This window comes from Hemitrygon akajei, chromosome 3, assembly GCF_048418815.1.
Source record: "Hemitrygon akajei chromosome 3, sHemAka1.3, whole genome shotgun sequence".
Taxonomy (NCBI): domain Eukaryota; kingdom Metazoa; phylum Chordata; class Chondrichthyes; order Myliobatiformes; family Dasyatidae; genus Hemitrygon; species Hemitrygon akajei.
In genome coordinates, this window is record NC_133126.1 from 119,305,199 (window position 1) to 119,325,295 (window position 20,097).

The window sequence follows — 20,097 nt, forward strand, 5'->3', positions numbered from 1 at the left end:
GTGAGGTAGATCAGCTGGTTGAGTGGTGTCGCAGCAACGACCTTTCACTCAGCATCAGTCCCACCAAAGAATTGATTGTGGACTCAGGAAAGGGTAAGCCGAGGGAACACATGGTCTTCATCAAGACATTAGAGGTGGAAAGAGTGAGCACTTTCAAGTTCCTGGGTGACAACATCTCTGAGGATCTATCCTGGGCCCAACGTATAGATGCAGTTACAAAGAAGGCACAACAGTGACTATATTTCATTAGGAGCTTGAGGAGATTTGGTATGTCACCAAAGACATTCACAAATATCTCATTGCTACCTTCAGGGAGGAGGTACAGGAGCCTGAAGAGGCACACTCAATGATTCAGGAACAGCTTCTTCCCCTCTGCCATTAGGTTTTTGAATGGATATTGAACCCAAGAACACTACCTCACTATATATATCTTTTTTCTCTTTTATTTGTATGTATATACATTTGTATGTTGGCCAGTTGATCTGAGCACCCCGAGGCTGCATTTGGTTGCTCATGTTACATTGTTATTGTACTTGAGATCCACAACAAAAGGTGCAGGTTCCAGCATTAGTCCCATCGAAATGTTGTGAGAGCACAGGGATTCCAGGAAACTCCCCTACACCAACCTGTGTGGTACAGATATTCAAAGTATAGGGTTTAAGAGGACAAAGGAGCTGGTGCACAGAGCTTTATGATCCATAGCAAGAACTCAATATTTTCAGAGCAATATATAGATTGTATTACATCCTGACTGAATTGGTGCCCCACATTGAATGTGTTCCATGGCTCATTACTACATAGGCAATCCCTTTATATGCCAAGTCATCAGTATGCTCGATAGGTGTGATTGTAATGGATAATATTACATTGAGAATATCATTTTCTAAATTGTGCATGGGATTTTCTAAACAGTTGAAACGTTAACCTTGTTTTTATATTTCTTTCACTCAGTTGGCATTTCATTTAATTTGCTTCTTAATTGCAGATTTTATACAGTTGGAAAAAGATGATATGATTTCAGTTAAAGAAAACAAAACAAATACTTATGCAGAACCTCAAAAAACCGGAGACAGGTCCGCAAGGTAAGTTCCGTTTAGTTAATATAAGATTACATTTGTTTTAGATTTGAGTCGACGCTGGGATGGCTACATGGTGGATTTGAGATATAAGATGGATTTTAGGAGACTTGAGGGGCCGAATGGCCTAATTCTGCTCCTATATTTTATGGGAACCCTAAGATTCAAGCAATGGCTGCTATGGCATTCGGAGTTAGCTGGTCCTCTTTGTGCCTTGTGGCACATCAGGCGGCAACCATTGCCGCTACCTTAGCATTTTGTGTGTTTTCCACAAAGCCGAGTTGCAAGCTCGACACTCAACCCAGTACAGATGGAAAGTGTGCAGGAGCCGGCGAGATTCGAACCCAGGACCACTCACCTCGAAGTCCGGTGCTGATGCCACTACACCACCAGGCCAACCATTTGGAGTTTGGACACATAGAAATACATTTGGGACTGGAATTCGGGTGTTAGGGTGGATTTAAGGTTTAGGCTGAGATAGTGATTGAAGTAAACTTGGCATTAAGGTTGGGATAGCAATCAAATTGTTTCGATGGATTTGTTTCGAATTGGCATTGAGGCTAAAGATGTGTTTGGTAATGAAATTTGCACTTGGGAATAGAAGTGTGAATGGAATTTGTATCTTTGTTTCAATGGTACATCACAGTATTCCACTAGCTGTTATAACAGATCAGGCCACTGCCCACATCAGCAGTTTTTACAACTTCTCTTGTTCAGTAGCTCAGGAAGGCAGAGCAAAAATAACAAGATGGCTGGTGCATTATCCTACGGTTAGCTAGTTGTACTGAATTTTCCCCACTTTAAACTGGGCGATTGATTTATAAGGGGTCTGCATGGAGGGAGCACACTGATAAATTCATGCCAGCTCTTTAAGGTCAACCCAGTATGTCCCAGCGTTCAGTGTTGAAACGTAAGATCTTGTTAAATCATTGTGTTGCAGTTGACCTATTGGTGAGATTTCTAGGATTCCATTTGAGAAAACCATAAAAGACACTTTCAGTTTCTGGGTGAGAACTGATCTGCCCACAACACTTACTTCATTCAATGCCCAGATTATTGTAGTAACACCTAGCACCTTGAAGAGTTGATCTTTTCAACGATAAATATGGGATGCCTGACGTTTCACCTTGTATGATCATTATCTCTGAGAAATACCCACCACAGGATGTCATGATGGTAAAAGAAAAATAGAAAATAACAGCAGAGAAGGGTCAACAATAACGATTCCCGCTGTTGCCTGTAAGCCGTTTGTACATTCTCACTGTGACCGTATGGGTTTCCTTCGATGGTACGAAGACATACTCGTCAATTGGTGAAATTGGTCACATGGGTGTAGTTAGGCTGGAAGACCCTGTTACTATGCTGTATGTCTAAATAATAAAAGCTAAATAATAAAAAAAATTCTGTCAAATCCAAAACTCCCTCTCCACCTCCCACTCAGGCACTTAAGTGATTTTGAACCTCATTCTGATTAATCCCCCCCTCTCTCCCCTGTCCTCTCTGTCCCCCGTCCCTACAGCCCTTCCCCCCTGGACCCTCGGACCTCCACTGTCCCCCTCTCCAACCACCCCCCCCCCCCAACCTCCTCATCCAAACCTCCCTCCACCTCCCCTCTCTCCACCCCTCTCTACCTCCCTCCACTCCCCCCACCGCTGGTCCATAGACTGCCTTGCCTTGGCAGCACCATGAAAGCCTCTTGTGTCACCAGAATCTTCCATTTTCTACATTTCCAGGGCTTGCTTACTCCGCCAAGAAGTTTTTAGCTCCTTCGCCCGGTGCTGGACATTTGGCTTGGCCCTGGAGTAAAGTCTTCTTTTGGCTCTGCTGCCAATGTCATTCTGCCAAGGCAGAAAAGGCTTTCTGTTTCTTGGAGATAAATTGTTCTATCTCCCTGTCATTATCATCAAACCATTCCTGATGTTTCCTGGACTTGTACCATAAGGATGTTTTTGCAGGTATGAAAGGTGGTGGACTTAAGCAGACCCCAATGCTCTTCGATATCTTCCAGATAATCCTGTTGGAGGTTTTCCCCAAATGAGGCCTGAAGGTGCTTTTGGGTGGCAGTGTCAACCAGGCTCTTGCGTTTTAGTCTTGGCCTGGTCTCTTCTTATGAACATTTCTCTTTTTCATGAGTCTGATGGACACGATTCAAAGTTCAAAAAGTTCAAAGTAGATTTGTCATCAAAGCACGTGTGGGCAGAGACGTGGCAGATGGAGTTTAACACAGAGAAATGTGATGTGTTGCACTTTGGGAGGTCAAATATAAAAGGACAGTACAAAGTTCAAAGTACATATATTATCGAAGTATATAAACATTATACAACCTTCAGATTCACCGCTTTACAGGCAGCCACAGAACAAAGAAACTCAAAAAAACCAATTTTTGGAAAAAAGATTATTAAGCACCCAATGCACAGGGGGAAAAAATAAATCTTGTAAACAATAAAAGCAAGCAAATAGCATTCAGAACTGAAGTCCACAAATAGAGTCCGTGCACAGACCCTTAGTTCAGTGCAGAGCCGAGTAAACATCATGGAGCAGCAAGCTGAACCTCGGCCCCTGACACCCTGACCTTTTCAATCCAGCCCAGTGCCTAAATCATCATCCAAACATAGGGTTCAGTCGCTTTGATACGCAATGGGGCCTGGACCCCGCTGCCTGGATTCAACCCGCACCCAGTCTTCCTGATCCGGCCCGGCGCTTGTTGGAGCGGATCAGTCAATGATCTGTCCAGCTGTCTTCGGGGCCATTCCTGGCCTTTGTGATATTCACATCGTGCCGATCCCTAACTTGGACAATGACACAGTCAATGAGATGCCACTGCTCAGATCGGGGCTGCTGCCACAATGCCTTGAATTTGTTTTTCTGATGCAAAAGGGTTTTGGTGATCAGATCGTGCTCAGCACATGTGGAGAGAAGCAGTACTCCAATTAAGTTGAAGTTGCCAATTCCTTCCTTTCCTACGCTACTCTTCCAAAGCATGAAGTCCCAACCCCTAAAAGAATTACCTCATCCTTGGGGATGTTTGACACTGTCGCATCTAGGCAAGCATAGAAGGCCTCTTTTTCATACTCGTGCAAGTCCAGAGTTGGTGCATAAGCACTGATGATGGTTGCTATCTGGTTGTTGGCAAGTGCCAAATGGATCATCGTGAGACATTCACTGATTCCCCACGAGAAGTTCAGAGAGTTGACTGACGAGCTGGCAAACCCAATGCCATGGATGCTGGGCTTGATAGCTGTCTTCTTTCTTAACCGTAACAACACTGTTAGACTCACTGCTCCATAATTCCCAGGGCTATTCCTATTACCTTTATTTAGCAAAGGAATAACATTTACCATCTTTCAGTCTTTTGATACTACTCCCGTGGCCAGAGGACCCAAAGATCATCACCAAAGACACAGCAAGCTCTTCCCTCACTTCCTGCAGTGGCCTGCACTATATCCTGTCTGGCTCCAGGGACTAACCTATCCTGGTGTTTTTCCAAAGTTCATCCTCTTTCTTAATGTCAACTTGTTCCAGTAAATCAACCTTTTTCAAGGTGTTCTCACATTTGTCAGTATCCTTCTCAACAGTGAGTAAATTAACTACTTACCCTAGCTCCTCCAACACCAGACACATTTTCTTTTTTATCCCTCATTAATCCTATCCTCACTCTAGCCATCCTCCTGTTCTTTACATATGTGTAGAATGCCTTGTGGTTTTTCTAAGTGCTACTCACCGAGGCTTTCTCCACACCACCTTCTAGCTCTGAAGTATATTAGTCACAATGAAACGTAGAAAACTACAGCACAATACAGGCCCTTCAGCCCACTATGCTGTGCTAAACATGTGTTACTTTAGAAATTACCTAGGGTTACCCATAGCCCTCTATTTTTCTAAGCTCCATGTACCTATCCAGGAGTCTCTTAAAAAACTCTTATCGTATCCACCATCGCCGGCAGCCCATTCCACACACTCACCACTCTAGGTAAAACAGTTACTCCTGACATCTCCTCTGTACCTACTTCCAATCGCCTTAAAACTGTGCCCTCTCGTGATAGCCATTTCAGCCCTGGGAAAAAGCTTCTGACTATCACACGATCAATACCTCTCATCATCTTATACACCTCTATCAGGTCACCTCTCATCCTCCATCGCTCCAAGGAGAACAGGCCAAGTTCACTCAAACTATTGTCATAAGGCATGCTCCCCAATCCAGGCAACATCCATCCTCCCCAATCCTCCTCTGCACACGTTCTATAGTTTCCACATACTTCCTGTAGTGAGGTGACCAGACTTGAGCACAGTACTCCAAGTGGGGTCCTATATAGCTGTAACATTACCTCTCGGCTTTTAAACACAATCCCACAGTTGATGAAGTCCAATGCACCGTGGAAAAACTTTATGTTCTGGAAACAAGCCATTCAGGATTGTTTCAGGGCCCACTACTATGGGATGCAATCTCAGCATGGTCTTAAGGGCGGTATAGCCTGCTGTTAATGGATATGCTCCACTGGGCTTTACTAGCCATATAGACGAGTTAGTAGTGGCTGCAATCTCTCTGAGTATCCCCTGGTGTTTCTGTTCCTTCACTATACCCTGGACAGCTGTCAGTGTGTCAGTTTTTATAGAGTACTGCTTACGGAGTTTATACAGACCCTCCTCTAATAAAAACACAAAATGCTGGCAGAACTCAGCAGGCCAGACAGCATCTATGGGATCTATCCAGCATTTTGTGTTTTTATTTATTTCCAGCATCTGCAGATTCTCTGGTGTTGCCTCCTCTATTTTAACTGGGTTTATCTTTACTGAACCACAATCTTGCTTGTGTGGAGCCCACACTGCTGGAACTGCTGACAAAGTAACCCATAGACACCATCATGGCTCCAGTCTCTGGTGATCGGGGCAGCTGCGACTATGCGAGCCAGGTTGTGTATTCTGTTGGTTGTACACATTCACTGCCCCTGACTTGTCCATATTATTTCTCCCTTTCCCGAATCTATAACAGTTCCTGCTTCCCTTAGGATGTCTATTCCAAGGATAGTGCCCTCAATACTTGGACATACCCAGAAATACACTGGGAGCTGCACTCCCCCGATTTCCAGTATTTGTGACTCACTTTCACTGCTTTCCCTCCTACATCCCTAATATCAATGGCTTGTTCAGTTGTTGGCAAGGGTAGGTCTATAATCGATACTGAAGCCCCTGTGTCCACTAACATATCATATTGCCGTCCCCCTAACAATGCTGTTGTGTACATCCGCAGGTCACCAGCGCTGGCAGTGGGGCCTGCCGCCACATCTTTTTCTGACCTAGGAGCCACCTTTACTAGCTCTTTGATCTGATTGACAGTCAGATTGGTCAGACTGGGTGCCAGTGGGGTGAGAGATTATGTGTCTGCTGTGATATCCTCTGTTTTGGACAGTGCCTCCAACCATGTCCCAAATGGCCACACCCGTAGCCGATCTCTCTTGCACTTCCTTCGGTCTATCTAACTAGCCCACAAAACTACTGCAGAGTAGGTCAAACCCACTGTTTTGCCTAAATCTAAAAATTCCTGGTGGGCTGAACACAGGCCTTTGTTCAGTATTTTCAGGAAGACTTGGTCGTCCCTCCCTGGATTATCCAACCCGGAATACTCCTCATACGCTTGATATCACTGGACAACAAATTTTTTCAAAAGTGTTGTTTCCTCAGAATTTTTTTTGTTTGTGATAGACTTCTTGAAGATGAACACAAATATAATTTCAGAATACTTATATCACGTAGGAATTTGGAGAAACAACAAATTAACATTTATTGAATATAATGTGTTTAATTGCATAATGGTGCTGATGCTTTGCAATAGTTCAACTAAGATAAAATTATTTTGTTAACAATTTTCATTTGTAATCAGTGTCTGAGGCCTCTCGCCTCAGTGTCCAACAATAATCAGCCAGCACTGATGGAGGGATCTTTTCTCCATGACCGCAATGTCCTGGTGAAACTTTTCACCATGCTTGTTACTAACAGCACCAAGATTTGCAGGGAAGAAGTCTAAATGGGAATGGAGAAAATTAATCTTTAGTGACATGTTGCATTTCATGGTTTTATATGCTTGAAGCATGCTTTCAACCAGCTGCATGTAGTTTGGTGTTCTGTAGATGCTGAGAAAATTTTCAACAGCTTTCTTGAATGCCTTCCATGTGATTTTATCCGGTCCCACTAAAAATTCTTCAAATTGCCTGTCATTGATGATCTGTTTGATTTGTGGACCAACAAAAATACTTCTCTTAATCTTGGCGTCAATTATTCTGGGAAGCATCTGTCTCAAATATCAAAATCCTTTATAGAAATTTGTGTTTGGTGATAGCAAATCCCATCCTTACAGTCCTGAATGCAATAATTATTACTACAACCTGTCCTGCCATGCAGCAGCCGTGCCGCCTAAGCATGCCCAAGCATGCCTGGATGAGATAGGAAACTTTCCAGCTTACATTGTAGGCAACTTTTTATTTGACTTGAACAGTACTCAAACAGGAGTACTTATTGTTAAGGGGGGCAGCCACTGGGGTACTCTCTAGTATCTGACTCTTGCCCTTCCCTCTACTGACTGTGACCCACTTATCTGTCTCCCGAGGCCCCGGTGTGACTACCTGCCTATAGCTCCTCTCTATTACCGACTCACTTTCCCTGACCAGACGAAGGTCATCGAGCTGCATCTCCAGTTCCCTAACCCGGTCCCTAAGGAGCTGCAGCTCGACGCACCCGGTGCAGATGTGACTGTCTGGGAGGCTGGGAGTCTCCCGGACTTCCCACATCTGACACCCAGTACAGAACACCGGCCTCACAGACATACTTTCTGTTTCTATTCCTCACAGGTAACTTACCTTGCCTCGACCCATTATCGCTGAAGCCTGAATGAGCCAAAGCCCTAGCACTCTGCCTCAGACCACTCCGTCGATGACCACTCCGCTAGGTAGAGCCTCCCTTTTATGCCTGAACCTTCCCTGCTATCTAACTCATGAATGTTGCTCCGGTTATAGCCGCTGATAGGCCACATACAAAGGACGAGTGCTCTTGAAGCTCCCTTTTTAAGTAACCGCCACTGACCTGTGAGAAATCCCTCTTGGTAGAGCTCTGTTCACACCGCTGATAGGCCACATACAAAGGACAAGTGCTCTTGAAGCTCCCTTTTTAAGTAACCGCCACTGACCTGTGAGAAATCCCTCTTGGTAGAGCTCTGTTCACACCGCTGATAGACCACATACAATGGACGAACGCTCTCGAAGCTCCCTTTTTAAATAACCGCCACTGACCTGTGAGAAATCCCTCTTGGTAGAGCTCTGTTCACACCGCTGATAGGCCACATACAATGGACGAACGCTCTCGAAGCTCCCTTTTTAAATAACCGCCACTGACCTGCGAGAAATTCCTCTATTCTTAAGCTCCTTCCTGTCAACTGTGGTTCCAACTATTTTTTCTCTGCCTCAATGGGACTTATCTATCCAGATCTCCATGCAGGAACTCCGTAAAAGACCTCCACATTTCTGTTGAACATTTCCTTGACTACACTCAGCACCTGCCTAATACCATTATAATTCCGCCTCTCCCAGTTAAATACTTTCCTGTACCATCTTATCCCTTTCCAAGGCTATGATAAAGGTCAGGGAGTTGTGGTCACTGTCTCCAAAACACTCACCCACTGAGAGATCTGACACCTTCATTGTCTAGCACCAAATCCAATGTGGCCTTTCCTCTACTTTAATGACATATTGAATCAGGAACCCTTTCAGGACACACCTAACAAATTCCACCTTATCAAAACCTTTTGCACTAAAGAGATGCCTGTTAAAGCTGAAGTCACTCATGACAACAAACTTGTTATAGTTGCATTGTTACAAAACCTGTTCCCAGTCTGCTCCTTGGTATCTCTGTTGCTATTGGCGTTTCTATGGAATACGCCCAATAAAGTGATTGCTCCCTTACCATTTCTGACTTCCACTCACACCAACCTGGAAGACAATCCCTCCACAATGTCCTCACTTTCTGCAGCTGTGAAATATTTCTGATTAGCAATACCATCCCCTACCACTTTTATAACCACCCTGACGTCCCTGAAATTATCTAGTAGAGAACAGTGGTATTCTGCTTCATACTTTTCTGGGACCGCTGCTCTTTTGAATGTTATTAATGACTTGGATGAGGAAGTGGAAGGGTGTGCAGGTAACTTTGCAGATGACGCGAAGGCTGATTGAATTGTGGATGGTGCGGTAAACTGTCATAGGTTACAAGACAGGGTAGGGTGGAGAGCTGAACTGAGAAGTGACAGATGGAGTTCAATCTGGAAAATTGTGAAGTGATACACTTCGGAAGCTTGAACTTGAAGGCAGAATACAAGGTTAATGGAAGGATTCTTAGGAGTTTGGAGGGACAGAGGGATCTTGGGGCCCTGGTCTATCGATCCCTCAAAGTTTTTGTGCAAGTTAATAGGTTAAGAAAGCATATGGTGTGTTAGCCTACATTAGTCAGGGGAATTGAGTTCAGGAACTGCAAGGTAGTGTTGCAGTTTTATAAAACTCTGGTTAGACCACCCTTGGAGAATTGTGTTCGGTTCTGGTCACCTCATTATAGGAAGGTTATGGAAACTTCAGGGAGTGGGAGTGGAGATTTGCCAGGATGCTGCATGGATTAGACAGCATGTCTAATGATGAAAGGTTGAACAACCTCTGGAGAGTTGTGAGGTGACTTGATAGAGATGTGTAAGATGATTAAAAAAAACGTAAAGTGGAGAATCAGCACCAGCTCGCAAATGGCTAATACAAGGGGGCATAATTTAAGGTGAATGGATGAAAGTGTAGGTGAATGTCTGAGGTAGTTTTTTTTTAGATGTGTGGAGCTCACTACCAGATGATGGGAAAGGCAGATACATTGGAGGCTTTATACAAATCTGTGAAGCAACTAGTCAGAACAGTCTCATCTTACAGCTATAGAAATTTTTATGAGTCTTTGGTGACATCTTCCAGCTCCCAAAGAGGTACAGCTGCTGCCATGTCTTTTTTGTGTCGGGCCCAGGTCAGATCCTCTGAAATGCTGATGCCTTGAACTTGAAGCTGCTCACCGTTTTCACCACTGAACCCTCAATGAGGACTGGTGTGTTCTCTTGAGTTCCCTTTCCTGAAGTTCACAATCAATTCCTTAGTCTTGCTGATGTTGAGTGTGAGGTTGTTGTTGGAGTATCACTGAACCAACCTGATCTATCTTTATGCCTCCTGTTGCCACTTGAGATTTTACCAACAACAGTGGTGTCATCACTGAAATTAGACATGAAGCTGTGTTTAGGTCTTGAGTGTAGAGAAAGTGGAACTGTGGGCCAAACACTCATCATTAAGTCAGTGTTGATGTCAGTGAGATGTCATTTCCAAACTGATGGTGATCTCTCAATAAGGAAGTCCAGGATCCAGTTGCAAGGGAGGTACAGAGGCCCAGGTTTTGACACTTGGTTATTGGTGCTGAAGGAATTATGATGCTGAAAGCTCAGCTGTAATTGATAAACAGTGGCCTTATGTAAGTCTTGTTGCTGCCCAAAGCAGAGTGAAGAACCACTGAGATTGTATCCACTGTAGAATTACTATGACAGTAGATGAATTACAATGGGTCCAGGTCCTTGCTCAGGCAGGGGTTAATTCTAGCCATAACCAACTCTCGAATGACTTCATTAAGGTAGATGTGAGTACTAGACCGGGCAATAATCATTGAGGCAATTCATCCTTCCTTTCTGGCACCAGAATGATCGATGCCCTTTTGAAGCAGGCAGGAACCTCCGACTGCAGCAGCAAGAGTTGGGAGATATCCATGACCACCCCTGCCAGGCGGTTGGCACAGATTTTCATACAGGCCCAGGTGCACCACCGGGACCTGATGCTGTGTGTGCAATGATTTACCCTCTTGAAGAACTTTTGGATACTGCCCTCCAAGACAGAGATCTCAGTGTCACCAGATGCTATGGGGATTCACACAGATCTAGTGTTATTCTCCCATTCAAAGCAAGCGTAAAGGTTCATCAAGGAGTGAGGAATCACTCCCATTTATGCTGTTAGGTTTCACCCTATAGGAAGTAATGGCAGGCAAACACTGCCACAAATATCATGCATCTGATTCTGTCTTCAGCTTCACTCCGAATTGCCTGTTTGTCCTCACAATGCCTTCTGCACGCTGTACCTGGATATCCCACAGTTAGAGCAGAGTGCATCAAGTGAAGGAGAAGAATAGTACTCTATGATAATGTTCGCTGACGGTCACGTTCAATCCCACAGTAACCCAATAACCTATTTACCACTACCCTGTTGCGTACTGGTAACATGCTTTCTTTCTACTACAGAGTAGAGTGTATGGAGTATCCAGGGAGGGGTAGCACCTCCGGTGGCAGGTTTGTCATCTGTTACGTACCCCGTAACTGGGTCACTTACCAGCAAAAATAGAGAGGTCCGTTGAAGTCTGATGGTACTATTTTTAACTGTATTTATTGATAAAATACATAAAAATAATATCAATGCAAACATACAGATAATATACGTCGTCGATACTAAATCTAAAAGCGCGGGTATAATAATAATCAATAAGAAATGGCTCTATCGTTGTCTAGGGGATAATGTATTGTCCGATGGAAATATAAAAGTTACTCAAGTTCATTCAAGCTGCAGCTTTTGGTTGGAGAGAGAGACGAGGTTTTTAGAACTTGCCCGGTTTTCTGTTTTATGGTGTCGATCTTTCAAAATGGCGTCGGTGGTGATCTCTTCCTTAGCTAAGCCGACTTCCGTGGTAGGGCCTCAATCCCGGGGCAACGGGAAAGGACACACGTGGGCCCTCCACTGGCTATTGCTATTAAACGCTGTCACGGAACTAGCGTTTCTCCTGGTGCGTGTCAAGGGCCGTTCCCCAGTCTCTCTTTTATCCTGACTCACAGGGTCTCAGATGTCAATCAGGGTGGAATGATGCCATCCCCCCAACCAGCCCACGTTGCCTGAGGGCTTTCCATGAAGTACAGTACTCAATACACAATCCCGTCTCCAAAAGACAATGACCTGTTCCGTGGCTTTGTATCGCTGGGGCCAGGACATTCCAAACGTCTCTCTCTCATTTCCTGGGTCTTCTGCCCTGACTTAATAGCGATCTTGCGATTCTCAAAAAGGAGGGGGGGTGGCACAGGCATAACACATCTTCCACTCCAGGGGCAGCTCGGTCACCTTCGGTCCCCACCTGACACCCAGTTCTTACCTGTATCTCCAAGTAACTGTTCACAATAGCCACAACCTGGCACACCACATCTACAGGCAGGCTAAACCAGGTGAGGATAGCCTGGAACCTCCAACCCCCGTGAGATAGGGATATGCCTACCCCAGCAGGTGAAGCTAGTTCCAACAGTGAAATCAACTACAAGATCCAACAGCCAAGAAGACGGTGCTGCAACACTTTGTGGAGAGTGAAGGGCATGACAAGGCACACAAGGCATCATGCCTGTCCACTGCAGCTGAAGAATTCTCTAGCCATGACGATTTTGCGTACCATTGGGCCAAGACGGTGGAACTGCCCCAGTGCAATGGCTTTTTCACTATAAAACTCCTCCTGTGCAGGTTATGTCATCATCGGAAATGACGGACCACCAACACTACAGAGTAGTAGACACAACGAGGTCCATCGGAGGCATGGTTCTTCCCCTACCACTGCCATTCACAACATCTCCAGAAGGAAGTCCTTAAGAAGGCAACAACCATCATCAAGTATCACCACCATCCAGGTTATGTCCTCTCCTCACTGGTACCAACAGGCAGGAAGTACAGAGGCCTGAAGTCCCACATCATCAGGTTCAGGAACAGCTACTTTCCTAAACCAACCTGCCTGAGGTAACTAATCTTACCTCAGAAATGGAACACTATAGACCACCTCCTGCACCACCATGGATGTGTCTCTTTTTTTTGCTCTGTGTGTTGTCTGTGATGTTCTTGCAAGCAAATTTTTCATTGTATCAGTACCTCCCTGTACTTGTCCACATGACTTGACTTAGTTAGAACAGTGCCCACTAACCTTCCATGCTTTCCTCGGATAGATTCTTGGTAATAATCTCTCGGATTCGAGCAGTGACTGGAGTTGGGACAGAGTCCTGCCCCTCACCACACACTGTCAGACTTTTGTCCTCTTCGGGCACCTCTGGATTCAGGACAGTCTCTTCGAGTTTCTGAAACAATAACAGAATAGTAAGCTGAGAGCCATGCACGTCCAGAGCAAACACCTCCAAAGCCATCACTGAAGCTTTCCGGAGTAGACAACCTGGTCCCATTGCCAACATGTTGTCATTGCCTTGGCTGTTCACGAAAGAAAAGTGGATGTGTGAACTTAAGAGGAAGGAATATCATACTTAACTTTTTTCAGTCACATGGACAGCGTAGATAAGCTTGGAGTATTTCTCTTGGAACAGAGGCAGCAGAGGGAAGCTTACAGAGGTGTACATTACTAGACAATAGATAAGGTAGATAGCAGTGAACCTTTCCCCACAGCACATATAGTATTGAAAACCATAACTACTATTGTGGTGTGGACTGCTTGTATAGCTGCTACTTCACAGTTCCAGTGGCCAGGGTTCAATTCTGACCTCAGGTAATGGGTGGGATTTGCACAAACTCCCTGGATTTCCCAGAGTGCTCAGGTTTCCTCCCATATCCAGATGACATGGATCAACTGGTCACTGCAAATCACTCCTGGGTGAATGGTAGAATCTGTGAGGCGAAGCAAGTTAATTGGAATGTGGTGATTAACAAAAAGCGATTTGTGTCGATGGGTGGGTGATAATTAACATGGACTTGATGGACCTAAGATCATGTTTGTGTAACTTGTGATTCCAAGATACAGGCAAGAATAAGGGAACACAGTTGATTTACTATTTCCTCAGATCAGAGAGACGGGGAATGTAAACCTTGCTGTTAGATCAAGGGGAAGGTTGCAGTTTCTATTGTTAATACCAGTGAATCACCACACCTCTCAGCCATTAAGAAGTAAGGTCAGTACAAAGGTCACACCTCAGCTGGATCACTGGCAGAGTAGACAGCAGGAATTACCGCAACCACTCTCTCTCATTTAAAGGTATTCTTTATTCCCGTTATTCAGAGAAAAGCAGAACTGAGAAGTTTGGGATTCTATCACTGCGGTCAAACATGTAACTGCAGCAGAAGTGGGAAGTCTGCAATTCCACACTTTATACATTTTATTAATGTTCCTTATATACACCGTACCAACTAGTTTTGTCTTTATGGAAAACTTGGATGTGATAATCCCCAAGTACTTGTTTAATTCTTAGAGTCATCGAGTAGTACATCACAGAACAGGACCTTCAGCCATCTTGCCCATGGCAAATGTGATGCAAATCTACACTAATTCCGCATTTAGCCCATATTCCATTACCCCTCTCCTATCCAAGTATCTGTCCAAATCTCTTTTAAATATTGTAATTGTACACACCTCTTCAAATTCCACATACCCACCACCCTCTGTGTGAAAAACCTGCTCAAATCTCCTTTACATTCCTCCCCCCCAACTTAAACCTACACCCTTTAGCTTCAGAGTCATTCACCCTATGAAAAAGACTCTGTTTACTCTGTCTATGCCCCTCAGTTTTATAAACTTGTATAAAGACATTCCAGTAAGAATAAACCCCAGCATATCCAATATTTTCCTAATAGTAAAAACTCTTCCATTCCAGGCAAGGTCCATGTGAATCTTTTCTACACTCTTTCTAATGTTACCATATCCTTCTTCTTGTTGTGCAGTGACCAGAACTGTACATAGTGTCTTTAGTGTAGGCTGGCCAGTGTTTCATACAGCTGCAACCTGACATCCCAACTCTTCTACTAATTATAAACGCCTAGCAATGAGATTGGACAAGGACAAGAAGTGGAATTTCGTTTTATGTTAAGAGGGATAATAAAAACAAGTTTGAAGGAAGAAAATGAACTGTTAACTACATGAGAGAATGGTCTCATATAGGTAGCAGCAGTGAGTGCTGCGACCTCGTAGCCACAGAAACCCAAGTTCGATTCAAACCTTTGCTAGAGTCCATGTGCAGTATGCACGCTCCCTGTATGGCTATTTGGGTTCACTACTACTTCACTATCTAATGCTGGAAGGTTGATTGGTTACAGTAAATTATCACTTTGTTAGGTTAATGGTAAAAAAAAATCACTCTACCTTGAAATCAGCTTGCACTAATGTCATTATGTTATATTTACTTATTGTGATATTTAAGTGACATATAATTTACAGCAGTTTATATTTATATTTCCCATGTTTGTGCCATACTCTGTTGTGGCTGGTGCTGCAATAAAAGCTACGTATGCTCATGATAACATTCTTGAATTTGAACTTCAAAAGATTCAAAGGGCATGTGTGGGAGAGAATAATTGTAGGGGTACAGGAAAGCAAGGAAAGGTGGAATGGGATTGCTGAGGTTATTCCAGTAAAAACTATTATAGACCAAATAGAGACTTTCCTTGCTAGGACCCACCTGCCTGTTCTCCTCTGTGGCCAGTGTGAGCTGCAGCAGGGTATACTGTACTGGGCCTCAGGAGTGTCATTTAAAAATTATGGACAGACCTTTCAGGACTGAAATCGCTAAGAATCGCTTCTACGTAAATAGCAAGGTGGAAATATTTAATCCTCTGCAGGCAGCATTTGGGATTAGTGAAACAGTAAGTTTAAATTTTGCTGCTGGATTTTCGCTAGGCACAGATATTAAAGAAGGGGGAAAGGAGTACCATGTGTTAAATTACAACTCAGTCACTGAATGACTGAACAGCCTTGATAGGTGAAATGGTCTCTTCCTATTCCCAGGTTCCTATAATTGGCTTGTGGTGAGCTGTACATCTTCACAGGCATGGCATTCCAGTACTGTAGTCAACAGAGAAACATTGATCAGCATATCATAGGCCAGCAAACCTGGATGGAAGATTATAGGCTATGAACCATGATAAATCAAACCATTTTCTCCCTGTATTGATACTGCCTGACGAATTTCCCCAGTGTTCCCTTATTTCTGATTTTCACAACCGCAATACAGTTTTCAATGTTTCTACAGTTGCAATGGGTATACAATTCCTAGGATTATCTCCCATTGACAAACCTTCAGAACCCTTCATTTATCTTCTACTGGTCTCCCCACTATCAGACATCCCTTTTATTCTCTCCTTTCCTTCCCTCTCTCTGCCACTTCCAACATGCCTCGTCTAAATTTTTCCCACTTCTGATTACCATGAAACATCAGTTGAAGTTTTGCATCTTGGCCTGAAAGGTCGACTGATGTTTGCTTTCCATTGACGTTGCCTGGCCTGCTGAGTTCATCCAGTATTTTGTGTGCTGCTCTGGATTTCCAGCATCTGCACAATCTCTTGTGACCATGAAATCTCAACTCCTTCTCTCCACTGCATTTTCTGTTTTTATTTCACATCTCCAGCATTGGCAGTTTTGTTAATTTTCAGTGCTAGATGTAACTCTTGTTTTTAAATTTGGTCTCTAGGAACATTAGTGGGACCAGTCGAGCCATTTCATTCAGGACCTGAATGTCATTGAAGTAATTACTGTACGAGTAATCATTGAGTTATTACGTTACTGATCCTCACAGTCACTCTAATCTTTACCAGAGGGCACTTACAGTCACAGATTCAGGTACATGCACTATAGACTTCTCCACAACCTACTAGCCTCCAGGTTTAGAGTTAACTGTGAATTTGTAATGGTACTTTTATCCCAGCAGCTGGGAGATAAACAGTTAATGCTTCAGATTGAAGACTCGGTCAAAACCAGGAAAGAGAAATTGTAAAATGGGTAGGTTAGTGAATAAATGTGGGATAAATGTCACTGGATGCCTGGCAGTCTGGACAGACCCAATGAACCAAAGGTATGATCTTTGTGTAGACCTCTATGACGACCCGCAGTAGCAAATGCAGGGGCTTGTATTTGCATATTTGCACCTTCCCAGGAACTCACAACTCCCAGGTGAGTAAAGAAGGGACAAATAGAACAAAGAGAATGTGTTAAGGCAAAGACAGTGTTGTCATGGAGATGAGTTGTCATTGGGGCAATTAAAAGCAATGCAAGAAGTGTGATGTGTTTCATATGGAAAGTCAGAAAATGCATATGGACCAAGACTGGCAATGTTAATTCTGACGAAGAGTCTCGGCTCGAAACGTCGACAGCGCTTCTCCTTATAGATGCTGCCTGACCTGCTGTGTTCCACCAGCATTTTGTGTGGGTTGATTGAATGTTAATTCTGCTTCATTTTACATGATGCTGCCTGATAGATTTTCAATGTTGGTGTGTCAAACACAGCCCGTGTCTTCCGGAGTACTTAAACTGTTCCCTGGTCAGAGTGCATCATGTTGAGGGGTGAGGTGCGCTGATATCGGTGTCCCGTTTGTGTGCCATGTTTGGGTAACGCTGTGTTACAGCCGATTGAGCTACTGCCTCAAAGCACCAGCATCCTTGGCTCAATCCTGAACGGGTGTTTGCACATTCTCCCTGGGATGCAAGGGTTTCCTCTGGGTGCTCCAATTTCCTCCCATACCCAAAGGACATGCTGACTGTAAAATGGGTAGGTTAGTGAATAAATGTGGGATAAATGTCACTGGATGCCTGGCAGTCTGGACAGACCCAATGGACCAAAGGTATGATCTTTGTGTAGACCTCTATGACGACCCGCAGTAGCAAATACAGGGGCTTGCATTTGCATATTTCCACCTTCCCAGGAACTCCCAACCACCCATTGATGAGCTTTGTGAAGTGTAGTCAGTCATTCTGATGGACTACCGATGATGGACAGCTTACTCCCATGAACTACAGAGAGGATGCAGAGGATATTTACAAGGAAGTTGTCTGGATTGGAGAACGTGCCTGATGAGGATGGATTGAGTGAACTTGACCTTTTCTCCTTGGAGCGACGGAGGATGAGAGGTGACCTGATAGAGGTGTATAAGATGATGAGAGGCATTGATCATGGTGATAGTCAGAGGCTTTTTTCCCAGGGCTGAAATGGCTATCACGAGAGGGCATAGTTTTAAGGTGCTTGGAAGTAGGTACAAGGGGGATGTCAGGGATAAGTTCTGCACACGGAGAGTGATAGGTGTGTGGAATGTACTGCCAGCGAGGGTGGTAGAGGTAGATAAAATAGGGTATTTTAAGAGACTCTTAGGGAAATTCTAGGCAGTTTCTAGAGTAAGTTACATGGTCAGTACAACATTGTAGGTCAATGGGCCTGTAATGAGCTGGAGATGTCTATGTTTCTATGTAACAGCAGGGACAATGGACAGAATGGCCTGCAACCATGTGGAAAATAATATCATGATTCAATTTTAAGAGAGGAGATCTGAGGGCTTTGCATTTTTGTCTTTCGATCTCGAAACAGGAAGTGAGGTTCAATGGAAAATCTTCAAAAGGCAGGCCATCTGGGATAGATTGACAATGGTGGGGTAGTTACCTACAATAAAAGTAGAAAATGCTGGAAATAATCAGTGATCAGGTGGTATCTGTGGAAAGAAAAACAATTTCAGGTCCAGGACCCTTCACTGGATCTCAGAAACAGGTGGAAGTTTCCAATGTCTTCACTGTGTGCCAGTAAACCTCTTTGAACAGTAGATCTTTTACCAACAGCAAGCCTTACAACTCACAATGTCTATGCAGACCTTGATAACAATCAAACTCCATTGGTCTGCACAGAGACTACCATCTATCCTTCAACACACACAGAATGCTGGAGGAACTCAGCAGGCCAGGCAGCACCTATGGAAAAAATGTACAGTCGCCGGTTCGGGCCGAAGCGTCGACTGTACTTTTTCCCACAGATGCTGCCCGGCCTGCTGAGTTCCTCCAGCATTTTGTGTGTGTGTTGCTTGGATTTCCAGCATCAGCAGACTTTCTCTTGTCTGTATATCCTTCAATTCCTTGCAAATTTGCCTGTCTTATCTAAGTGCATCTTAAATATTGCTGTCCCGTCTGCTTAAACCACTTCTCATGACAGCGCATTTTAGGACCCTACCACTGGTAAAAAAAAGACCTTGCTTCGTAAATATTTTAGCTTTCCTCCTTTCGTTTTAAAACTGTGGCATCAGTATCTGATATTACCACAGTGAGAAAAAATGTTCTACCCCATCCATGACTCTCCAAATTTTATAAACTTTTCATTCAGGTGGTCCCTCAGCCCCCACAGCGCCAGAAAAAACAGTTCACATTTGTCCAATCTCTCATATATACTTTGCAAATCCAAGCAACGGCCAGTACCGTCCATCGGCAAGAAACGAAGCCCGTCATTGAGGGGGGCTTTCAAGGTGTGTGGGAGCAAGACTATTTTGCCACTGGACTGTACAAATGCACAAGTTACTCGCAATGCAATACAGAAAATGGAACTTGCTGGGATCGCAGGCTTTGGCCATTTGCCGTTTGCAACGAGCCGGCCACCGGATTAAATTTTGCCCTGAAGTTGGCCGCCTACCTGGATCACAGCCTCCAGCTTGACCTCGACCCCCGGCGAACTCATGGGGACTGTCGGCTGCACGGGAGCCCGCTGCGGCCACTCGCCAGCTCAGCTTCAGTCAGTCGATCCTTGCACCCTTCCCATCGCCAGCAAACCACCACCCTCCCACCCCCAAGCCCGGTGCAGGTTGCCATCGTAACCGGACGCCCAGCGTATGTTGCCGCAGAAACAGAACGCTGGGAGCAAGCGGTTGCCTGGCGGCGGGGACGCTGTGGTCGGCGAGGAGCCTGGAGGCGAATACTGGACAGGAGGCGGGATATAGGCAGCTGAGAGCGGGATCTTGCAAGCCCCCAGGAGGCATAAACTCTGAAACACTGCACCATTTAATAAGCCCACCAAGAAGCTGCAATGCATATTGAAGTGTTAAAGGAACTTTTCCGGTACTGTACGTAGGCTTCTTGCAATCAAAGCTATATCCCAGCGAAATGAATCTGCGAAACGATTCCAGTCGGTGTTTTAGCTGCATGATTTAAATGAAGCAACGCGCAT

At 44.5% G+C, this 20,097-nt stretch overlaps 1 protein-coding gene across 2 annotated transcripts; it reads right to left on the minus strand.

Moving 5' to 3' along the window:
• Window positions 1-458: 458 nt before the first annotated feature.
• LOC140725337 (ciliary rootlet coiled-coil protein 2-like) lies at window positions 459-19,684 on the minus strand. Of its 2 annotated transcripts, none has more exons than XR_012098321.1 (3): window positions 19,567-19,684; window positions 13,122-13,272; window positions 459-626 (listed from the first exon to the last, which is right to left on the minus strand). XR_012098321.1 is itself a non-coding variant. In XM_073040682.1 (3 exons), the coding sequence occupies exons 1-3, from the start codon at window positions 19,609-19,611 to the stop codon at window positions 6,973-6,975; spliced, it is 318 nt and encodes a 105-aa protein (XP_072896783.1). In that variant the 5' UTR covers window positions 19,612-19,684; the 3' UTR covers window positions 6,880-6,972. The 2 variants fall into 2 exon arrangements, 1 of the variants encoding a protein (XP_072896783.1); XM_073040682.1 differs by lacking the exon at window positions 459-626 and adding an exon at window positions 6,880-7,094.
• Window positions 19,685-20,097: the final 413 nt, after the last annotated feature.